The 22,583-nt window shown below is 42.5% G+C and overlaps 2 protein-coding genes across 6 annotated transcripts in view; one reads left to right on the plus strand and one right to left on the minus strand.

Annotated features, from left to right (window-relative positions):
• LOC129841509 (complexin-1-like) lies at positions 1-12,969 on the plus strand. 2 transcript variants are annotated; one of them, XM_055909806.1, is made up of 4 exons: positions 1-95; positions 2,569-2,687; positions 6,900-7,078; positions 11,741-12,969. In XM_055909806.1, the coding sequence occupies exons 2-4, from the start codon at positions 2,657-2,659 to the stop codon at positions 11,933-11,935; spliced, it is 405 nt and encodes a 134-aa protein (XP_055765781.1). In that variant the 5' UTR covers positions 1-95; positions 2,569-2,656; the 3' UTR covers positions 11,936-12,969. The 2 variants fall into 2 exon arrangements, with proteins under 2 accessions (XP_055765781.1, XP_055765782.1); XM_055909807.1 differs by lacking the exon at positions 1-95 and adding an exon at positions 1,308-1,702.
• The window catches only part of tmod1 (tropomodulin 1), an 18,743-nt gene continuing 9,020 nt past the window's right edge, over positions 12,861-22,583 (minus strand). Inside the window, exons 6-11 of one of the 4 annotated variants that reach the window (XM_055909803.1) lie at positions 20,259-20,389; positions 19,733-19,840; positions 18,103-18,246; positions 17,010-17,154; positions 15,591-15,709; positions 13,318-15,158 (exon numbers count right to left, since the gene is read on the minus strand). In XM_055909803.1, coding sequence (XP_055765778.1) covers positions 15,156-15,158; positions 15,591-15,709; positions 17,010-17,154; positions 18,103-18,246; positions 19,733-19,840; positions 20,259-20,389 — 650 coding nt within the window. In that variant the 3' untranslated portion in view covers positions 13,318-15,155. The other 3 variants (XM_055909805.1, XM_055909804.1, XM_055909802.1) reach the window with 3 other exon arrangements.

Genomic DNA, 22,583 nt, shown 5'->3' on the forward strand with positions numbered 1-22,583 from the left:
GGAATTAATGTACCAAACCCAAACCCTGTATATCACCCTGTGTATCACCACAAAGAAGAAACACTTCTTCAGTTTCCGATAAGACTAAGATAAAGGTAAGGTGAAGAAATGGTTTATGAAATGTTAAACAGTGTTCTGAGCATCTTTGGAGCCTGGTGGGGAATATAAATGAAACATGTTGTTTTTTCAACTTCTATCCATTCCCTACATTTGACAGTGGTTTAAGCCTATAACAAATTCTTATTGTTCTCAAATAGCGTTGCTTTCATGCAGGTTTGCACAGTCACAGTGACCGGAGGAAAATTCATTGAAATTACCATTTTGTCGGGGTAATTGGATTCTTGACAAGAAAAGGAGCTTGTTTTATATTCCGTTTTATATTAGATATTCGGCGGACATTGTTTTGTTTTACCTCGACAATAGCTATTGAACCAAACATGCCATGACTATGAAAATGGTATATTCTCAATCAGGGGTGAATGGAGAACAATCCACGCTTTTTTTGTTGTTGATTTAAATATATATATATATTACATTTCCAATTTGAATCTTCAAATCTCTTAAACAAAGCGTGCCATGATAATCGAACAACCAGCAGCGTATCACCCTGCATCCCCAATGCTGGCTTGCCTCTGAAGCTAAGCAGGACCTGTCCTGGTCGGCCCAGGGATGTTGTGTTGGAGGGCCAGACTTCCCTCTGGTCTGAGGAGATCTCAATGCCGCAGTGACAGGGACATTGTCCTTAATAGGATGCCGTCTTTTGGGTGGGACATTAAACATCCCATAGCATTTATTGTAAGAGGAGTGGTGTTAACCCGGTGCAATGGCTAAATTCCCAACCTGGCCCCATTCCATCATGGCCACCTAATTATCCCCCTCATTCCTAATTGGCATATATCACTCCTCACCTCTAGCTGATGTGTGGTGAGCGTTCTGGCACAAGAAAAGGTCCCCGTGCATCACCCAGACGGGTGGTACACATAGGTGGTGGATGAGGTGAGTTTCCCCCTACTGTGTAAAGCGCTGCGAGTACCTCAGTTGGTAGAACAGCACTTTATAAATCCAATCAATTATTATCCGATATAAAACACATTTTACCTCGGCGCAGTACCGAACTATATAGACTATAACGCTGACTAAACATCTTTCAACCATCTTTAAATAAATCCACATATCCATTCCAATGAATTAACGAGCTAACGAAATGGTGCATGACGTGAGACACCTAAAGAAGCCTACGTCAGCTGAAGTGTGCATTCACCCTATTTGCGAAAACATTTAGGTCAGACTTTTGAAGATATATTTATCAGAGAGTTTATGTATAGCTAATCTGGGGTTTGAAAGTGGCGGTTTGCCAAACAGTGTAACCTAGTAGCCAAATCTTGGGTAATAGGGGCAGCAGACGTTGCAAGGCGGGCAGTATTTGCAGTAGGTTTTTGTCAGTGAAGGCGTGGGACGTTTGGGAGAAGGTTGGTCGAACTCCATGTGATTACCCACCTCTCCTCATCATCAGACAGCAACTGCAGTTCCCTCCCCTGACGCGCGTGCAGTCGTTGTGCAGAAGCCAGGAAGACGGTGGAAATACAGCAGGGATGCTCAAAGTGAGCATCTAAGGATCTCCACATCCTCTTTATTTCGCGACAACTTCCATATTTTGCCAGGATAACGTTGCTATTTTGAGAGATCCAAGGCGCTCGGAAAGGTAATCGCATGTCCCGGTCGCAAGACACAAGATATGTTGACGTTTTGGGACGAATTGGGAGCTGTCCCCCCAAAAATGGTGCTGAAATCGCTCCGCGCCCGAGAAAGGAAGTGATTTTTGCCGTTGCTTTTGTAGCTGTGTTTGGGTTCAGACAAGGTTATGTGTCCCTAATAAAGGGGAATATATATATATTTTTAAACGTGATCGTAGGCCCTATTCATATCAAATTAGCCATGATTGGGATTATGGTTAGGCTACTTGGGACGTCGTAGGCTACAACTCACCGTGCATATGGGTTTTAAACCATATGACTGAATCCGGACAATTGAAAGTTTGACATTGAACGCGGATTATGGGCTCGAGGAATTGATTAGCCTTATATATTTCCCTGATCAAATGAACGCTGTTATCGGCATTGGGGTGCTATATCTTGTCTGGTAGCCTATGCTTACACGAGGCTGCTCCTTCCCATTTGATGTACAGTACAGGAAAGCTTGGCCCCATGCAATGTACTAGGCTACGTTACACCAACATTGGGCCGGTTATTTACGACACCAGTGCCGTCAATTTATAGCCTTTAAAAAAAAATCTGCCCCAAGAAAACCGCTTTTAAATTGACCTTTTTCTGTCCTTCACGGGGCTATCTCCATGGAATCCACCCCGTCAGAATAAATTCATAAAATAGAGTGGGCTATACATTTGAGGTTAGCACTACCCGGAGGTGTAGCCAACAACGCATCTTGTTTGTAAATCACACCATTAAATTTGCAAACTAAAAGGAGGGAGCAGAGACACACAGTCATTGATGGAGAAAGTGAGTTATGGGTCAATATAACCACTGAACCTCTACTGTCTTCATTTCTAAGGTTTCTTTCTCCTGGCACCTGGGCGGCATCTGTCCTGTCTGAAGTGAAACTGTGAATCTGAGGGGAGGCAAGACTTAAAAGCATCATCATGAATTTTGTAATGAAGGCAGCTATGGGAGGTGAGTTGATTAATGTGTTGCACCATTACCAGGGTCGTGTAGGACACTCAAAGGCAATGCAGCATATACTGTACATGGGATGGGAAAGGAAAGGACATTACATGTGCCATTCTTTCCATTCTGTGAATTATTTCTAAGTTAATGAATAGGTATATAGTTATATATATAAGCTATATCCATAACATATTATTTAGACTAACATTGTCCCTTTATCATTATGGACAAACCTGATGTAGACTATATTAGAAAAAATATTAAAGGTCAAACTTGATAAGTGAACACCTAGTCTTGACAAATATAATACTGTACATCTGTGGTACTTTTTCATCATATTTGCTGGGGTCTTCTGCATTGTTAGGGGCTTCTGCTGCACTGGCTGAGCAGCCTATAGAAATGGTGTGTGGGAGTCGAGATTGCGAGAGGTAGCCTACATTTCTAATTGAAATGCAGGACCAACCACCAACTTCTGCATAGCCCCGTGCTCTCTCCAGTCTCCATGATAAGAATCCCTAAACAAACAGCAGCATTGCCCCTTTTCACATACCAGCATTTAAAGTGTTTGGTTGTAGATGCACACAGCTACATTCTACTTTACACTCATATAATTTAGCCTGTTATCTATTTGAATATCAACCAAATATTTTTGTATTAATTTAACTAATTCAGGCTTAACTAAATTATTTTTTCTTACAGTTAACTTTGAGATACTTGTCACAAATATAATGTTGATTGTCAGCCAACACATTTAAACAAATAATTTTCATTAATTTGTCCACTGTAGTCCACTTTAACAACAGAGCCTGGATGCAGGTACAATGATGACAGTAAAGCTTAAGGGATGGACTTCTCAACAGATACATCAAGGAATTAAATATGCCAGTCAATAAATAATCATTTAAAAAAACTTGATAAACATAACATAATCAACAACTAATTATTATCATGTTTTAAATATATATATATATATCACACATTTATCCACAAATCTCATCTCTTATTTCCATGTATCTGAACTCTTATACGTCCCTGCATGATGTCTATGTCACCTGACAGAAAAAAAACAATTTCACACGGACAATCAAGCTCCAGGTAGCTGGTGACAGAGGCCTGTCAGAATCCACCACACTCACTGACTGCTCCATCACCCAAATGTGTTTCCCAAATGGCACCCTATTCTCTACACATAGTGCCCTACTTTTGACCAGGACCATATGGTAATAGGCAACCATTTCAGACGCATCCCCAGTCTACTGCTGCTTGCAGTGTGCAGTTGCACCCTTCCCGTCATGGATTGATGTGCTTTGGCTGGAGGGAGTTTCCAGCATTGTAAAATCAATGACGGGACGCATGAGTGGAAGGGTGGGAAAATCGGGATGCAGGCTATGTAGCCTTTTTCAGTGGAATGGTTAGGTGATTTCATCTTTTGGCTCAGGGCCTGATTTGATTGGAGTGCAGGGGCGAAGGGGCAGCCACGAAGAAGTGCAGAAGGAGATTATTGACCAGCCTCTTCAGATTGCTGTTATGGCATATGACTCATACACATGTTAGTACAACTCTCATCCGTGTTACACTCCTCTTCCGATTACCTGGGACCGTATTTACAAATGCGTCGGAAACGCTGATCGATCTAGGATCCGTTTGGCTTTTGAAATCATAATAGATAAGAGGGCGGATCTGATCATAGATCAGCACTCCTACTCTGAGACGTTTTGTGAATACAGGCCGTGAATGCCGAAACTGGAAGTGCAAGCTATTTTATGATAGCAGACATACACTCAATGGAATCTAGGCCAAGGTGTGTCTCATTGCTGATTGACAGAAACCTGATCAGACCGAGACCCAGTGTGTCATCAAGACCAAGGCAGCAGCTCAAGATTCATCTGAGGAGGATCTGAACTTGACCAAGACCTAGTCCTTCAAATGAACCCCACAACACGCAACCACATAGTGGAGCCTAATGGGAAACACTGGAATGGAAAGGAAAAAAGGAACATTCACACACAAGACTATGAAAGACTAACAGCCAATCTGAAAACAACCTCCTTTCCTCTAGCACGCCTATTTCCCTTTGGCGTCTGCCGATCTGAAGGGACCAGATCTGATAGTTGTAAGATCCAGTATAACGGTGGGGCTTCAGTCCACCTAGACTTCAACTGAGCCTAGGGGAGAATCAGCCATATTTCTCACCTCCAAGAAAACCTACAGTTTTATTGAGCCTGCAAGGAATCTATCCTGCTCGTGAAGGGTACTGCACTGCCGAGGGGCAACTATTTATCTTTCCTCAACAGAAAATAGAACGGAGGCATCTTCAGATGCTCTACTAGCTCGATAATTGACATGAAAGTCGAAGCTAATCTCATTATTCGAAAACACTTAGATGAGATTGTATCAGCGAGAGGGTGCCCTCACTGCTTCCTGTATCTCCCCGACTCCCTCCCTCTGTACTGCAAAGCTAATCATTTTCCTTAGTGAGTGTGTGACCTTGAGTTCCTTCAGTGCACAGCCCAGAATCTATAAATAAGGAATTCTACCCCACCAATGTCAAAACGGTAGAGACAGTAGAACTGTAAAAGCCGAGGAGTGGGATGACGGAGAGGAGGAGGACGACAAAGAGGAGGGCGAGCAAGACGGTTTATGAGATGATGCATAGTTACACAGTTTCATATAAAGGGCCCTCTTTAATCCTTAATCTAATGTGCCCCACGACGGCATAAAACACTCCTTCCTCTTCAAAGCACATGACGTGCAATGAAACAGAAAACACACACTGCAGTCATCATCAGAACACGCCACCAAGAACCAGCTCTGGCTATTTATAACTATTGCCTATATCAACTCACAATACAAACTCAGAGAGACAGACAGAGACAGACACAGACAGAGAGACACAGACAGACAGACAGACAGACAGACACAGACAGAGAGAGAGAGAGAGAGAGAGAGAGAGAGAGAGAGAGAGAGAGAGAGAGAGAGAGAGAGAGAGAGAGAGAGAGAGAGAGAGAGAGAGAGAGAGAGAGAGAGAGAGAGAGAGAGAGAGAGAGAGAGAGAGAGAGAGAGAGAGAGAGAGAGAGAGAGACTGAGACTGAGACTGAGACTGAGACTGAGACTGAGAGAGACTGAGACTGAGACTGAGACTGAGAGGGGGGGTTGTTGATGCTGCCTATTACTAAGCACAGCTGTTTTTGAAACTGCTGAAACTGACCTGGACTGGATATAGCCTGGTTAAACCAGACTGAACACTCTGCTGAGTGTGCTCCCCAGTGATTGTATGGTGTTCAGTTTGGTGACACCGTGTTATATAACCTGGATTCTATCTGATCAGAGAGAGAATGTAGATTTTCAGTCAGCTCTATAAGCCCTGACCCACCGACCGGCTACAGGAGCAGCGGTCTCCCTTTTCTCTCTCTCTCTATCTCTGTTGCTCTCCGTTTTGCTGCAGTTCGTTTTTATGCTGATGAGCAAGAAAAAGAAAAAAACGACTAGCAGCTCACTCCAGGGGCACAACAGTCTCCTGGAATCCCCTCTTTCTATCTCTCTCTCTTTCTCTCCCCCTCCCTCTCTCGCATGACCAAGCATGCAGTCGTGAGGCACAGTCGGGCAATACCTCGGACTGTAACAGTTCTGCTCATTTGGCAGAACGCTTGCGACTGTGACATAACATTTCTCCTGACATTCAGCATTTCTCTGCATTGAAACGTGCGACTGAAACTTGTGTTACGAATGGATGGCTCCACATGAGAACACGATTTAGTTTCTCATTGTATGAGGAACACCGAAACAGTTCATCTTGTTACATATTCTGTACTGACAAAAATGGCAAGAGTGCTACCTCGTCCTTGTCACAGTGATCTAAAAAAAAAAACTCTAAAGTGACTACTTCACTGATTGTAAGGCGCTGGAAGTCGATTGAAAGTTGCTCTGGATAATGTGTCTGTGACTAAAATGTATGTAAATGTGGTCTGTTTGGGCCTACCCTACAATAGAACAGTCTAAGTTAAAAGTAATTAAGCAGGCCTGTGACAGTTGCCAATGGCCGTGTCCGAGAGCATCAAATCCACGATGCGTTGTGGGTAAATGGTGACTGACTGACTGATCTACAAATAATAATGAGTAGTTATTTATGGTGCTAGGTGATTTGTAGATCAGTCAGTCGGCAACGCCTGCGCTGTCGGCTGCAATGTCGAACAAGCCCTTTGTCTCTGTGTTACCCAGGAGGGCCACCTGATGTGGGCAAGATGATGGGAGGAGACAAGGAAGAGCCCGATCCCGATGCAGAGAAGAAAGAGGAAGAAAGACAAGAGGCTCTGAGGCAGCAGGAGGAGGAGAGGAAAGACAAATATGCAAAGATGGAAGTGGAGAGGGAATCAATGCGACAAGGCATCAGAGACAAGGTAAACTAAATAATAAATGGTGAACAGTTATACACACTACCTTTCTATCAGCTGGCAATTTTAGTTCATGTTGGGCCCTGAGTTCTTTGTTAACCTCTTGACCGGAGCTGGAAAAACTCCCGGGCCCTAGTTCTTACTAAAAACAAACAACAATTTTTTAGTGAGAAGTAGGCAGATCTGAAGGTGAAAAAGAAAGGAATTTCACAAGGCCTACTTCACCCATACTCTATCAAGATGTTCCAACACACAGCTTTGACCTAGTAAAGTAACTATGTTGCCTTATTGTACTTGTAGGCAGGTTGCTTAGGTTTCAAACCTTTTCAAACAGCCTAAATACACTAACAAAAGAAACATTTGAATTACTGTAAGGAAGTGAAAGTGAGTTTGGCCTGATAGTGTAGAGCTGCTAGCTGTCCTGTTTCCACACTGGCAGAGGCCCCAGTGAGAGCAGGGGTCAGCTAATGGAGCTGGAGTCGAGGCCGCTGTTCACTCGCTTGACAGCATTCGCTTGACAACAACAAAACCATTTTCCCTTTTCATGGCATGGCCCCCCATTTTTTTGGAAGTTTAGCACAGATTTTTTTTTACTTAAAGAAAAATGTCATACACGACGCGGCTCACTCGAGGTGCTAGGCAAAAATTAAAGGTCAGTTTTAAACTAAAGAAAAAGGAAACTATTGTAAAATGATTTTACTCATATCAGGCTACCGGAAGGACTACATTTCCCATGTTACCCGTGTTTAAAGCGGTGCTCCTCTTCAGCTGCCTGATGCACTGCTGCTGCACGGTTGCTAGTGGAGGTTGCTATGTAACAACTAGCCACCACAGTGCAGGAAGATAACAGCTAGGGAATAGAAACTCTGAAAAGCAGAACGGCAGAGGCAGAGGCAGCCAAAGACAGGATGACCTCTGCCTTCCAGCCCCCTCCCCCCTATCCTCCATCCTTCCCCATCTCACCTCTCTCTCCTTTCCCTCATCCTCAAGGTCGCTCTCTCTCCTGAATTCTCTCAACAGACTATAATATCAAGGTTGATGTCAGCTTGGTAGCACTGGCCTACGCTCTTAGAAAAAGGGTTCCAAAAGGGTTATTTGGTTGTCCCCATTGGGGCAGCAGGTAGCCTAGTGGTTAGAGTATTGGGCCAGTAACGAAAGATTGCTAGATTGAATCCCCGAGCTGCCAAGGTAAAAATCTGTCATTCTGCCCCTGAACAAGGCAGTTAACCCACTGTTCCTAGGCTATCATTTGTTCATAACTGACTTGCCTAGTTAAATAAAGGTTAAATAAAATAAAAATAGGAGAACCCTTTTTGGTTCCACGCAGAACTATTTTGGGTTCCATGCAGAACCATCCGTGGAAAGGGTTCTACATGGAACTCAAAAGGGTTCTACCTAGAGCCTAAAGCGTTCTACCTGAAACCAAAAGGGGTTCTTTAAAAGTGTTCCCCTATGGGGACAGCCGAAGAAACCTGTAAGGTTCTAGATAGCACTTTTTTTTCCCCTAACAGTGTAATAAAACACTAATAAAGATATATTTATAAGAGACTAGTAGAGGCAGAGGAGAAGAGTTGTAACAGCTCTGTTTTTGGAAGGAATATATATATTTTTTTTTTTACAGATCCTAAAAATATCCCAAAAAGCACAAAGGCGCTAGTAACAGCTGGGTACAATATGTCAGAGGAAGAAGAGTTGGGTTTCTGTTCTGAGAGATGAATTAATTAGCACAGATTTGTGTTTTCACTCTCTCTGTCACACACACGCACCACACATGCACAAAACGCTCTCTTACTTCTAACAGAGTGGGTGACATCACATCTCCAGGTTTCTGTTATGTAAGTTAGAAAATAGATTTTTGTAACATGCTATTACGTAGGTCTACTGTGCAACAATGGCTCACACCACATTTGGTATTGAATCCTATCCCAATTTTCTGTAATATATAGCCCTGGAATAGCCCTTATCCAGGATTCCTCAGGGTGTGCAGTTCTGTGCAATAATACACCTAAATCAAATAATCAAGGTCCTCAGTCTGGACCTTGACTAGCTGAATCAGGTGTGTTACTGCAAGGTTGGAAGGAAAGCCTGCACTTCCCTCCCAGTAGTTCATTCAAAAACCTTCGGGGGATTTGCAGAAGATGTCCAAAAACAACATTCTTCTTGTGCAGCAAGAGGGCGAGTTTTAATACCTCTTTTCCGAGTTTTTTTTTGTTCCACAAGATGACATGCCATGCATTCTCCTAGCACAGTGAGTGCACAAAGAATGTTATTTTGGTCTAACCCCAGAGGCCCGTTCCAGTCAGTGATTTTGATTGAATTACAGCTAACATGCAATCAGCATCGAGGTCACAGACCCCAGTAATGTGCAGCAGCATTACAGCATTAGAACAGAATGGGTGTGTTCGAGCGGGAAGCCTAACGAAGCCGAACTGTAGACAAAAGTTGGTGAGTGAAGTCGGGGGAGGTGCATCTGCGACAGCCCAAAAGTCGGACACTGTAGGGGTTTTCCCAACCGCAGGGCACAGATCAACGTTGCAGTGTCAACATTGTTGGTATTTTTTGTTTTAAAAATTCTGTATAAATGTCCAAATAAACTTTTCTATACCCCCATATCACACACTCACAAACTGAAAACATAATGTTTGTACAATTAATTGGTTAGAAAATATCACTTTCATTTGTATCCCCTGTTGCTTTAGAATCCTGGCAAAGTTTGTTCTGGTTTCAGTCCAATTTTTGTTTACGTTCACGTGGGTCAAATAAAAACAAACAAATAGTGACAAATAGTTCCTCCCACAAAGCAGGTGATGGCTGCATGGTGCAGTTGGTGAGAAGGCGACTTTATAAAAAACCGCATGACCTTTGATCAGTAGGGGTGCGTGGGTAAAATCACTGAGGAAGCCAAGCCGGTAAAAAAGCCATATTACAACAGATGTTGTGATAATTGCGTTGTTTGCTCTAGAACACATTCGATCATACGCCACCGTGATATACAATAAGGATGTGACAACAAAAAGACAAGTCACACAGTGGCGGAATAAATTCAACTACACATACGTTTGTTTCATCAAAAAAACAGAAGGCAACATCTGTCCGGTGAAGTCCACAAAGCAAATATAAAATATATATATTACATACAAACTGTTATCACCTGCAGCGTGGTCAAGCAAGTTCATGTTTGAACGGTTTACTAAACAACTACTGATTTAGAACCATAGTTACCGCAGGTCAGCACAAAGACAAAAGGAGCACTGCTTTTCCAGCACCATTTCAACTTAAACATTTAAACATCATGTGGCTGTCCATGGTACTGATTTCTGTGTGTGTGTCTGTGTGTGCGTGCACAAGTAAAAAACGTTTTTTTTTTTATTACTCACCCTACTTGTAGATTAGTTGAACACCAATGCCATCCTCCTCTCTTTCATGTTGGCAAAACAGTCTATGGCTCTATCAAGGCTACCTCGCTAAAATGCTTGCTAGCCTGACTTCCTCGTATGGGCAATAATGAACCAGCTAAGTTAGCTAGCTAGTTAACGTGAGCCTACTAGGCTACATCTAGGCTACATATTGAACTTCAATAGTCTCAGGCCAGTGGTACAACATTCATTTATGGTTAGATCTGAATCGCCGTCATAGTCATTGGCCTGTATAAAGAATTAAGTCAAAAACACAAGTCAAAATCCCCATTTCCATCCATGGCTTAGGAAAGGGCCGATTTAGCAAGCTAGCTACTGCAGGACATCAACACAAGCAGACCAGAAACAGACACGTTTTTCTGAAAATTATGTTTTTTGATTGGTCTGAAGCCAAATCCAAACTGGCCTCCCTTGTGGGGCGTTTTGCTGCACCAGGACAATCCACAGTTGAGCTCAGGTCAACGCTGATTGGCTAAATATTTTATAATTGTTTTATCAAGGGTGGCCAAATGCTTGCTGGCATCAATCATTAAAATGCTATGGCGACAACATGTTATACTCTTTTGGTCCAGACAGTATCAGATACATGGAATACATATACTGAGACAGAGGGGCGCTGTTTCCCTCACTCGGTTGATTTCTCCGGTGAGATTCAGCAACTTGCGAATTGACAGAAAATTATAAAACAGAGAGACAAAAGACAAATTATTTTATAATTGTAATTTTTTTATTGGTCAAATATTTGGGGACGCCTGCCATCCATGAATACATGCCACTGCCTTTGATCACATGATTTTTGTAAAGGCCATGCAATCGACGTCTAGTCGCAAGTCAGTCAATTTTCATAACCATAATGCAACACACCTTGAAAGGCAGTGATGAAGGACGATCACCGACGTAACAAAAGTTAATCGCTCGAACGTGCCCAATGTTTTTGTTGCCAAATTATTGTTAATGCCATTATGAAGTACATCATTCTAATATAACTCCACCCCCACTATCTTTCCTGTATTTCCTGATCTAATGCTTAAATGTTTTGTTATTCTTTACATTATTATTGCATTAAAAGAGGGAGATAAATTCCTGTATCACTCCCCACCACATCTCCTAACAATGTGGCGTTCATATGAAGCGTATTTTCTGAGGCAATGTTTTATTATAACGCTGTTACTTTACTATCCGTTTTCTCCAGAGGGCAGTCTGACACAATAATAGTAATCTTTATTATAAAGCTAATATCATGTTTTTCCAGTACGGAATTAAGAAGAGGGAGGAGGCTGAGGCTGAGGCCCAGGCTGCTATGGAGCAGTCCGCAGAGGGCAGTCTGACCCGTCCTAAGTCGTCCGTGCCTAAGGGCTGCGGAGACGATGACGACGAAGAGGAAAGCATCATGGACACGGTCATGAAATACCTCCCTGGTCCTCTCCAAGACATGCTGAAGAAGTAGCCGAGCAACAACGTTTGTTGGAGTGACATTAGGTTGTTACGGTGTCCTTCTAGGTGAGAGTTTTAGATTACTTTTCTGCCCCCCTGCAGCAGAGAGTTAGCAACGGAAATTAAAATAAAAAAACATTCCTCGCTTCACCTGTTTTAGGTTGGTTGGAAAAAAATGATAAATTAAAAATAATCATACGTCTTTCTAAAAACAAAAACATCAGAGAATAACACTATAAGCCATATTTTATCTTTAAAGGAAATTTGAAAAATCATATCATGATGTTAGGGTAATGTTTGGTTTTGTCTATGAGGTTTATGTGAAAATGTTTGCACACACGTACGTACGTATATATGTCCATATACTGTGTCGTCATGTCTAACCGGGTGTAGCCATACGGTCATGGCGTAGGTCTAAACTACATTTTATATTCCAATTCTGTGTACCTTACGTCTTTGCATGCCATTTGTCAAGTCAAGTTGTGAATATGTACAATATAATTTTTTCCTCTTTTAGTCACGCAAAACTATATGGCAATAACTCTGATTTTGAATGTGTTTTTATTATCATAAGGTATGATGTAATAATGGTTATAAAATGCATTCAGGAATTTCATTTACATTTTTTGGGGACGGGGAGGACGACCAGGGTGTATCAGTACTACTTAACACGTTATGCTTCGACATTAAACCGGAACTCAACAACAACGCTATCAGGATTTGCTATATATTTAAAAAATATATAAAGTTATTTAATCATGATTTCTAAAGCTATTACAAAATCTGTGTTGACTGGAGGGCTAGCTTTTCCATCACCTGAAAAAAAAGGGAAATCTGTTGTTTTCCCACTGAACTGCCAGAAGGTTGGTCAAAGTCATAATTTGTTAAGAACAGTTTAAGAACGAAGAGGGTACCAATGCTTGATAATTATGTTGTACTTGGTTGTAAGAATGTTATGTTGGTAATCAGATTGGAATGCTATCAGCAATAAAGGGCCATCATGTATGTTCTGCTTGAGAATTAATAAAACTGGTTCACAGACACAAAGGTTGCTTTTTTCCAATGCTGTGGGGGGTATGTCTTGTTCTTTAGAGAAATTAAACACATTATTTTGAGAAGGGTAGGTTATTGTAGAATAAAAATTAACATCGGACGCAACTTAAAAAGTGAGCAATATTTGGGTATTCTTAGCAGGAAATATCCAGTCGGCCACCAATCCCAACGGACCAAAGCTTCTTACGTTGGCAGCAGCGGTTGGTCCCATCATGTCTCATTGGGGGTCTGGCTGGCGGGAATTATGTAGTTCTCTCAACTTTCCCCAAGAGGGCGTGTCATACGTGGTTTGGTGCATAGGCCTAGAAGCGTAAAAACAGTACAAATAAACACAGTACAAAATACTTTCAAACCTGATTTATCCATGAACAACAACAAAACACAATAATGTGAACTATCTAACAAAAACACTCAATACTGTAGAATACTGCAAATACTGTAGAGAAATAACAACAGCCAGGCTAGGGCAGGGAAAACACAGTCATATTCAGCAGTATTTAATATTGGGATGGTTTGTTGTACACACTATAGTTGTCCCTTTTGACCATACAGTAATATACCTAATCAGTAGCATCATGCCCTTTGAATCTGAGGGGGCACGTATCCCCCTCATCCATCCTTCATCCAATAGAATATATATAGTTTATTTTACACCGATTTAATGATAGGATATTGAATTTAGTCATCAGTGCTCCCCTCAAAAACAAATGGTGCATGACAACTCTGATACCTGGCCACATAGCAACAATACCTGAAGGAGTGTTCATTAAGGAACAATCTCATAGGATCTTACAACAGACAGGACAAGTCGTTTGTCTTCATGCTTTTTCTTGAGCTTTGATAGGCTACAGAGTGATTACAGTGAATTCATAGTTTGCACACTTTTGGGTTGCAGACACATTCAACTGACAGCATTTCTACCAGTGTAACTGAAAACGGGGGAGGGGGGAATGCTGCAACTCCCTTACATTATTTGTCTTGCCCATTCACCCTCAATGGCACACACACACACAATCCATGTCTCAATTGTCTCAAGGCTTCAAAATCCTTCTTTAACCTGTCTCCTCCCCTTCATCTACACTGATTTGAAGTGGATTTAACAAGTGTTGTCAACAAAGGATCATATCTACTTAGACTGACCAGATGAAAGCTATCGACTTGGTCACGAAACTGATCTAGAACCAACGCTTAGTAGCAACCTCTCTCTGTGTAAGGTTTGACTGAGAAGATTTAAACTGACTAGAGATCAGTAATACTACAGTATTTACACCATAGCGGACAAACTGATCTAGGACCAGCTTTTAGTGGCTGTCTCCATGGGGTAAACTTGGACAAACAAACAATTTACACCTCAACATGTTTTTAATCTGCAACAATTCCTCTGAACATAGCTCCCATGTACCGTTATGTGCCTTTGCTTACAGACAGCATGAACTGCAGGCTAACAACTTATCTTATATGAACCTCACACTGAAAAACATTACGTTACGTGGTTGCAAAATGCTGAAAAACGTAATGTGGTATTAACATCATAACCAAGTTAAGTCATTTACATTTTAGTCATTTAGCAGACGCTCTTATCCAGAGCGACTTACAGGAGCAATTAGGGTTAAGTGCCTTGCTCAAGGGCACATCCGTCAGATTTTTTCCCACCCAGTCGGCTCGGGGATTTGAACCAGCGACCTTTCGCTCTTAACCGTTAGGCTATCTGCTGCCCATGGCATGCGGTACAATATACATTATGGATGTAACACCATTTCATCTTCAACCACAACAAGTTCATCTCCAGTAAACAAACTAACAACAAAATAAATATTTTCTGTATAGGTGGGCTGCTTCTCTGTCACAATTACCAGATATTATTATTACTGAAGATATCTAAACCGATATCAGTAGAAAACTGTGAAGGAAAAAAAACTAATTTACAATAGTAGATCAACTCTATGCCACAGTAGGAACAAGATTTGCCAAAGCCCCTGACATTCGATTTGGAACGAGTTCTGTCATCGCGGAGGGGTCGAGGTTAGGGTTGGGGAAGCAGGGGTTGATGGGATATCTGTTGGAGGGCGTCTGGCTGAATATGGGGCTGGGCAGGGCCGGGCAGTGCTGCCGCCGGGCACGGCGCTACACGCTTGTCCGACACTTGGGGAAGATGGGACCTCCTTCAAGCCTTCTCTTTCTTACTATGGTCAGAGAAGAAGAAATTGAAATTAGACCAACTATTAAAACATATCAGCACCTTCGGTAAAATCAGGTTTTATTCAAACACAACAAATACTTGACTCAAAGGAATGGCAATGAAGGAATAGTTTGAAAGATTTGGGAACAGGTAAAGAAAGCAGAAAAAAAAACCTGTTCCAAACGTTTGAAAGAGACAGTTAAGAAGAAAATAGAAGCTTTAACTGTAAAAAGCCCTTAAGCAAGCAGTCCCCTTCAGTAAAGACCCACTTAAGAACTACTGAAGAAAGATTGCCAGATCTGCCACTGTCGGGAAGAGAAGAGATGACGAGGAGGAATGGAAGGCACTACGCAGGGAGTTGTGGGTAGAACTCAAGGAAAAGAAGCGGCGGGTTGAAGAGGTAGGACGAGGAAGACGATACAACTGCTGTCTTTACTTTCTTGGTCTTGGCGAGTTTCGGCTTGAACTTTTTACCAAATGCCCTCTCCAGTTCCGGCACGGACAGAGTGAGGGTAAAGGAACCGTCCGAGTGATGATCAGATCGGATTACCCGAGCTGCAACACAACAGTGTTAAACACATAAACAAACAAACACACACAAACACGAGCAATATGAGTGAAGCACACGCACACACTTACACACAAACAGCGAGTGACAGTTGACAGATCTGACATACATTCCCTTTCACTCATTCTTGAAGAGAAAAGTACTACGATCGACCAGACGTCAACCAAGACGAGAGCGCCTCATGCACATCTTTGGTGGAAGTAGATAGAACTGGTACCATGCTGTGTTCAAGAGAAATGTCATCGTTATGTAAAACAACCACGATGACACATTGATGTTTGTGTGCAAACTAGGTCAATACATTAGTTCCAAGAGATTAGTACAAGACCATCTCTTATTTTGTTTTTACAGTCTTAGTACAAGACCTGGCGTGTCTTTGATCATGTGTTTTGGACCCAAAACATTTAGCCCGATGACTCACACTAAGTTTTTCCGCTGCTCTGTCATTCGCTGCAGACTTTAGTCTGCCGTCACTGAAGTCGTTTGTGGTGTCGAGGGGCATGAGTGGTGTTGTAGTAAACAAAGTAGATCATCTCTAACCAATCAGATTATCAAAGCCAATGGTGAATTTTCAAACCGCCGCTTTACCCACGTGCGTTCTGGCTCTGGCCCAACCCTTGGGTTTCTGGACCAATCAGACGGCTCCGAATGTGTTAGGCAACAACCCAAGTCCCTGAATAGACCGATTTGAGGGTACATCCCAAATGGCATCCTATTCCCCATGTAGTGCACTACTTTTGATCAGAGCCCTACTGTACGGGTTAGTGAACTACAAAGGGAACAGGGTGCCATTTGGGACGCAAGCCCATGTCTCTAGTGGTGTCTCAGCTGTTGTGAGGGATCACACTGGGAAGTCTGGGAGTGTTTCACTGGAACGCCACTTTAGTTCTAGTGAGGTCATCATCCAGGAAGGGATCCAAACAGCCGAGTGTTGTGATTGGCTTGGCTCCTCCCATTATTTAGTTACATAAAACAGTGATGGTGAATTAAGATGGATTACAATGGGCTACTACGGGGTCTAGTTACATCTGACGCATGCTCTGCACCTTCTCCGGCAGGATTTTTTAGTTCAACGTTGTTTTGGAAAATGGAGTGAGCGGGTGGGTGGGTAGGTGAACATCTCTAAGATTGTGAGTACCGATGGGAGAGAAACAGTGAGTATAAAAGAGAGATTTTAATCTATTGTTTGTGAGTGAGTCTTTGAACCTCAATCAGGTTGTTAGCATTAGGGCTAGCAGAACCTCCATCTCAGCCAGGTTGTTAGCGTTAGCAGAACCATCATCTCACCCAGGTCGTTGTTGTTCATCATGGCGTTGGAGCCCCTCAGCCTGGGGCCCTGCTGGGTAAAGTGGTAGCCAAACTTCAACAACGTGGTGTTCTTCTCCAGCATGCTGGCTATCTCCATCTCCACCTTGTTACCTAGCGGCTGGCTCTGGAGGAAGGGGAGAGGGGGAATGAGACCTGGGTTCAAATAGTATTTGTTTCCTTTCCAAATTGAGCGTTTGATTGAGCCTGTCTGCACTGTCAGATGGGCAGCTTAAATAATTGGTGGGGAAAAATGGACATGGAAGGAATCCCCCAGCGGGTAAAACTGGTTGAAATGACGCCATTACAAAGCAATTTAAAACCAGACATTACGTCGTGTAAACCAGTGAACCTAGATGATTTCCCAATGTCCTGTTTGAAATAACTGGTTACAATGATGCCATTTCTGGTTGTCATTTCAACCAGCTTGTCCGCTGGGTATTGTTCATCCATGATTCAGCACAATGAATAAATGAAGGTGACGTTGTTAGTAAAGTGTATAAATATAAAACATTACGGAATCAAGAGATTCAGCATAGTTTATGTCAGGAAAAATTATTCACTGGCAAGAAGAAGCCCAGCGTGGGCAAAACTGGTTGAAATTAGGTCGTTGCAACAACCAGATTTCAACCAGTTTTGGCTGCAATCTGGTTAAGCAGGTTGCAATGATGTCCTTTCAACCAGTTTTGCCAACTGGGAAGGAGTAACGGCTACTAAGTGTTCGCACTGGCAGAAATATCACACCACAATGAATGATTTTAATGATTCGCTTTTTACAATCTGACCCTGTTGAAACAGTAGACTCAAGTGGTCCTCGTGACGTCTTAGTGTAACTAGTCGGGCTGGGTACCGTGACGGGCAAAAATAGGGTGATTCCTCACGAAACCATAACAACAAAAAAGACCACGATTTCTTTAGGATTTTCACAAAATGGTTTCCAGAGAACGGTCCTTTTGAAGGAAGGATTGTCGACATATATTTGACATCTGGCATCTTACAGCATCATTGAGAAATATATGTGACATTTTGGCATTACCCAGGCCTCCAATAACGACTGTGCTGTATTTCATTGTACCTGGTTGTCGATCTTGAGTTCCTGCAGGGTTGTGTTGGACTGCAGTGAGGCAATGAGAGCCAGGATACCCGTCCCCGTGATGAAGTTGGATTCTATGTTTAGACTCTTCAGTGTGGTGTTCACCTTCAGCATCTCTGCCAGGGCCTGAGGCACAGAGATACAGCAAACGGGGACAGTATATTTATACGGGCTATAATTACAGGCATGTCTGTGTCTGAAATGGCTCCATTTTCCCTACATACATGTAACATTATAGCGTCCACCCTCTCCTCACCCCTACCTGGGCTCGAACCAGGGACCCTCTACACACATCAACAACTGCCTCCCACGAAGCATCGTTACCTATCACTCCACAAAAGCCGTGGCCCTTGCAGAGCAAGGGAAACAACTACTTCAAGGTCTCAGAGTGAGTGACGTCACCGATTTAAACGCTATTAGCGCGCATCCCGCTAACTAAAGGAAGAACCAGAGTTCCCTCTGCTGCAGAGATTAAGTTCATTAGAGTTACCAGCCTCAGAAATTGCAGCCCAAATAAATGCTTCACAGAGTTCAAGTAACAGACACATCTCAACATCAACTGTTCAGAGGAGACTGTGCGAATTTTTTTATTTTTTTATTTTACCTTTATTTAACTAGGCAAGTCAGTTAAGAACAAATTCTTATTTTCAATGACGGCCTAGGAACAGGATCAGGCCTTCATGGTCAAATTGCTGCAAATAAACCGCTACTAAAGGACACCAATAATAAGAAGAGACTTGCTTGGCCCAAGAAAAACGAGCAATGGACATTAGACCCGTGGAAATCTGTCCTTTGGTCTGATGAGTCCAAATTTGACATTTTTGGTTCCAACCGCTGTGTCTTTGTGAGACGCAGATTAGGTGAACGGATAATCTCTGCATGTGTGGTTCCCACCATGAAGCATGGAGGAGGAGGTGTGATGGTGCTTTGGTGGTGACACTGTCAGTGATTTATTTAGAATTCAAGGCACACTTAACCTGCATGGCTACCACAGCATTCTGCAGCGATACGCCATCCCATCTGGTTTGCGCTTAGTGGGACTATCATTTGTTTCTCAAGAGGACAATGATCCAACACACACCTCCAGGCTGTGTAAGGGCTATTTGACCAAGAAGGAGAGCGATGAACTGCTGCATTAGAAGACCTGGCATCCACAATCACCCGCAATTGAGATGGTTTGGGATGAGCTGGACCGCAGAGTGAAGTAAAAGCAGCCAGTGTGCAAAGCTGTCAAAGGCAAAGGGTGACTACTTTGAAGAATCTCAAATATAAAATGTATTTTGATGTGTTACACTTGTTTGGTTACTACATGATTCCATATGTGTTATTTCATAGTGTTGATGTCTTCAATATTATTCTACAATGTAGAAAATAGCAAAAATACAGAAAAACCCTTGAATGAGTAGGTGTCCAAACTTTTGACTGGTACTGAATTTTTGACCAGGCCACAGGCCCAGGTATCAATGCCAAGGGAGGTCGTTTTTTAATTGAATTTCCAGATGGAGATGACTTTTTAACTAAGACTTGGAGATGTGTACATTCACATTGTCTGATGTAACTGCTACAATCATTTGTGCAGGTGATTTGTTACAGACATAACAGCAATACTCACAAAGGCTACGGGATCATTACTCCTGGTTCCCACGATGCTGAAGCGTTCCACTACAGTGTTCTCTATCAGGGCGTCTGCATAAGCCTTCAGTGTCTTCACTGGAATGTTCTGGAACACAATCAATAAAGCCACACACATGACGGTTTAAATGGACCGAATACAAATGCATTTGAAAAAGACTGGAGAACAACCTCCAGAGTAGAGGTTTTCCCTGACCTCTTGAAGTCGGACTGAGAATAGTGTGGTACTATGAGAATACGTCTCTCTCCTATGTGGGTCCAGTGTGGCTCGGTTGGTAGAGCATGGCACTTGCAATGCCAGGGTTGTGGGTTCGATTCCCACGGGGAACCAGTACAAATAAATATGAAAATGTATGCACTAACTACTGTACATCGCTCTGGATAAGAGCGTCTGCTAAATGACTAAAGGAAGAAATAGGAAATAAAATGTATAGTAGGAGAACATAATGACATCGTATACATCTATTTAACTGGCCGTGTGCGTGTGAATCAATGTAATGTAGCACCTTGATGTTGTTGAGGTTGACCTCCAGCAGGTCAGGGTCGTTCCTCTGCATCCTCAACAGCGTCTCCTCCACGTCAGTAGAGTTGGGCTGCTCATCAGGCACAGGCTTATACTGAGTACACTGGATAACACCTATAGGAAAATACAGGCTTATACTGAGTACACTGGACGACACCTATAGGAAAAGACAGGCTTAAACTGAGTACACTGGACAACACCTATAGGAAAACACAGGCTTATACTGAGTACAATGGATAACACCTATAGGAAAACACAGGCTTATACTGAGTACACTGGACGACAACTATAGGAAAAGACAGGCTTAAACTGAGTACACTGGACAACACCTATAGGAAAACACAGGCTTATACTGAGTACAATGGATAACACCAATAGGAAAACACAGGCTTATACTGAGTACACTGGACGACAACTATAGGAAAACACAGGCTTATACTGAGTACAATGGATAACACAGACAGCAGAAAATGTGTTATTATCAATACGTACAGTGCATTCGGAAAGTATTCAGATCCTCCACATTTAGTTACGTTACAGCCTTACTCTAAAATGGATTCATTTTTTTTAAAATCCTCATCAATCTACACACAATACTCCATAATGACAAAGTGAAAAAGGTTTTTTTGAATTTTTTCCCAATGTATTACAAATAAAAAACAGAAACACCTTATTTACATAAGTATTCAGACCCTTTGCTATGAGACTCAAAATTGAGCGCAGTTTCATCCTGTTTCCATTGATCCTCCTTGACATGTTTCTACAACTTGATTGGCGTCCACCTGTGGTAAATCCAATTGATTGGACATGATTTGGAAAGGTACACACCTGTCTATATATGGTCCCACAGTTGACAGTGCATGTCAGAGCAAAAACCAAGCCATGAGGTCGAAGGAAATATCCGTAGAGCTCCGAGACAGAATTGTGTCAAGGCACAGATCTGGGGAAGGGTACCAAAAAATGTCTGCAGCATTGAAAGTCCCCAAGAACACAGTTTGGAACCATCAAGACTCTTCGTAGATCTGTCAGCCCGGACAAACTGAGCAATCGAGGGAGAAAGGCCTTGGTCAGGGAGTTGATCAAGAACCCGATGGTCACTGTCAGAGCTCCAGAGTTCCTCTGAAGAGATGGGAGAATCTTCCAGAAGGACAACCATCTCTGCAGCACTCCACCAATCATGCCTTTATGGTAGAGTAGCCAGACGGAAGCCACTCCTCAGTAAAAGGAACATGACAGCGCGTTTGGAGTTTGCCAAAAGGTACCTAAAGGACTCTCAGACCATGAGAAACAAGATTATCTGGTCTTTGGCCTGAATGCCAAGCATCACGTCTGGAGGAAACCTGGCACAATCCCTACGGTGAAGCATGGTGGTGGCAGCATCATGCTGTGGGGATTTTTTTCAGCAGCAGGGAATAGGAGACTAGTCAGGATCGAGGGAAAGATGAACGGAGCAAAGTACAGAGAGATCCTTGATGAAAACCTGCTCCAGAACGCTCAGGTCCTCAGACTGGGGCCAAGGGTCACCTTCCAACAGGACAACGACCCTAAGCACACAGCCAAGACAACGCAGGAGTGGCTTCGGGACAAGTCTCTGAATGTCCTTGAGTGGCCCAGCCAGAGCCCAGACTTGAACCCGATCTAACATTTCTGGAGAGACCTGAAAATAACTGTGCAGCGACGCTCCCCATCCAACCTGACAGCTTGAGAGGATCTGCAGAGAAGAATGGAAGAAACTCCCCAAATACAGGTGTGATAAGCTTGTAGCGTCATACCCAAGAAGACTTGAGGCTGTAATCACTGCCAAAGGTGTTTCAACAAAGTACTGAGTAAAGAGTCTGAATACTTATGTAAATGTGATATTTCCGATTTTTAAAAAACACATTTTCAAAACTTTCTAAAAACCTTTTTTTGCTTTGTAGTTATGGGGTATGGTGTGTAGATTGATGAGGGGGGAAAAAACAATTTAATCAATTTTAGAATAAGGCTGTAACGTAACAAAAGGTGGAAAAAGTCAAGGGGTCTGAATACTTTCCGAATGCACAGTACATAATGTAAATCAGTAATAACAAATGCAGTCTTGGTGTTGAATGTCGAAAGTTAATAAATATTTACTGCCCTTAAAGTTTGTTTGGCTAAATCAACACGTTTTTCAATTATATTATTTAACGTCAGAAATGTTGCAACGGAGGATTGTAAAAGCCTTCAGTTGTAACAGGAACATTTTGTCCAGTTCTCTTTGGACCTTTGACGTTGGTTCCAATTCATGGTATATTTTTTTACTTCTCTGTACTGTCTGAAACACGTACGC

The sequence above is a fragment of the Salvelinus fontinalis genome, chromosome 42 (assembly GCF_029448725.1).
Source record: "Salvelinus fontinalis isolate EN_2023a chromosome 42, ASM2944872v1, whole genome shotgun sequence".
Lineage (NCBI taxonomy): Eukaryota > Metazoa > Chordata > Actinopteri > Salmoniformes > Salmonidae > Salvelinus > Salvelinus fontinalis.

Excerpts from the sequence above, each read along its gene's own strand:
- LOC129841509 (XM_055909806.1), top strand. The coding sequence starts at position 2,657 with ATGAATTTTGTAATGAAGGCAGCTATGGGAG. Across the intron at positions 2,688-6,899 it reads AATGAAGGCAGCTATGGGAG|GAGGGCCACCTGATGTGGGC; the intron begins GTGAGTTGATTA and ends TGTGTTACCCAG. Across the intron at positions 7,079-11,740 it reads GACAAGGCATCAGAGACAAG|TACGGAATTAAGAAGAGGGA; the intron begins GTAAACTAAATA and ends ATGTTTTTCCAG.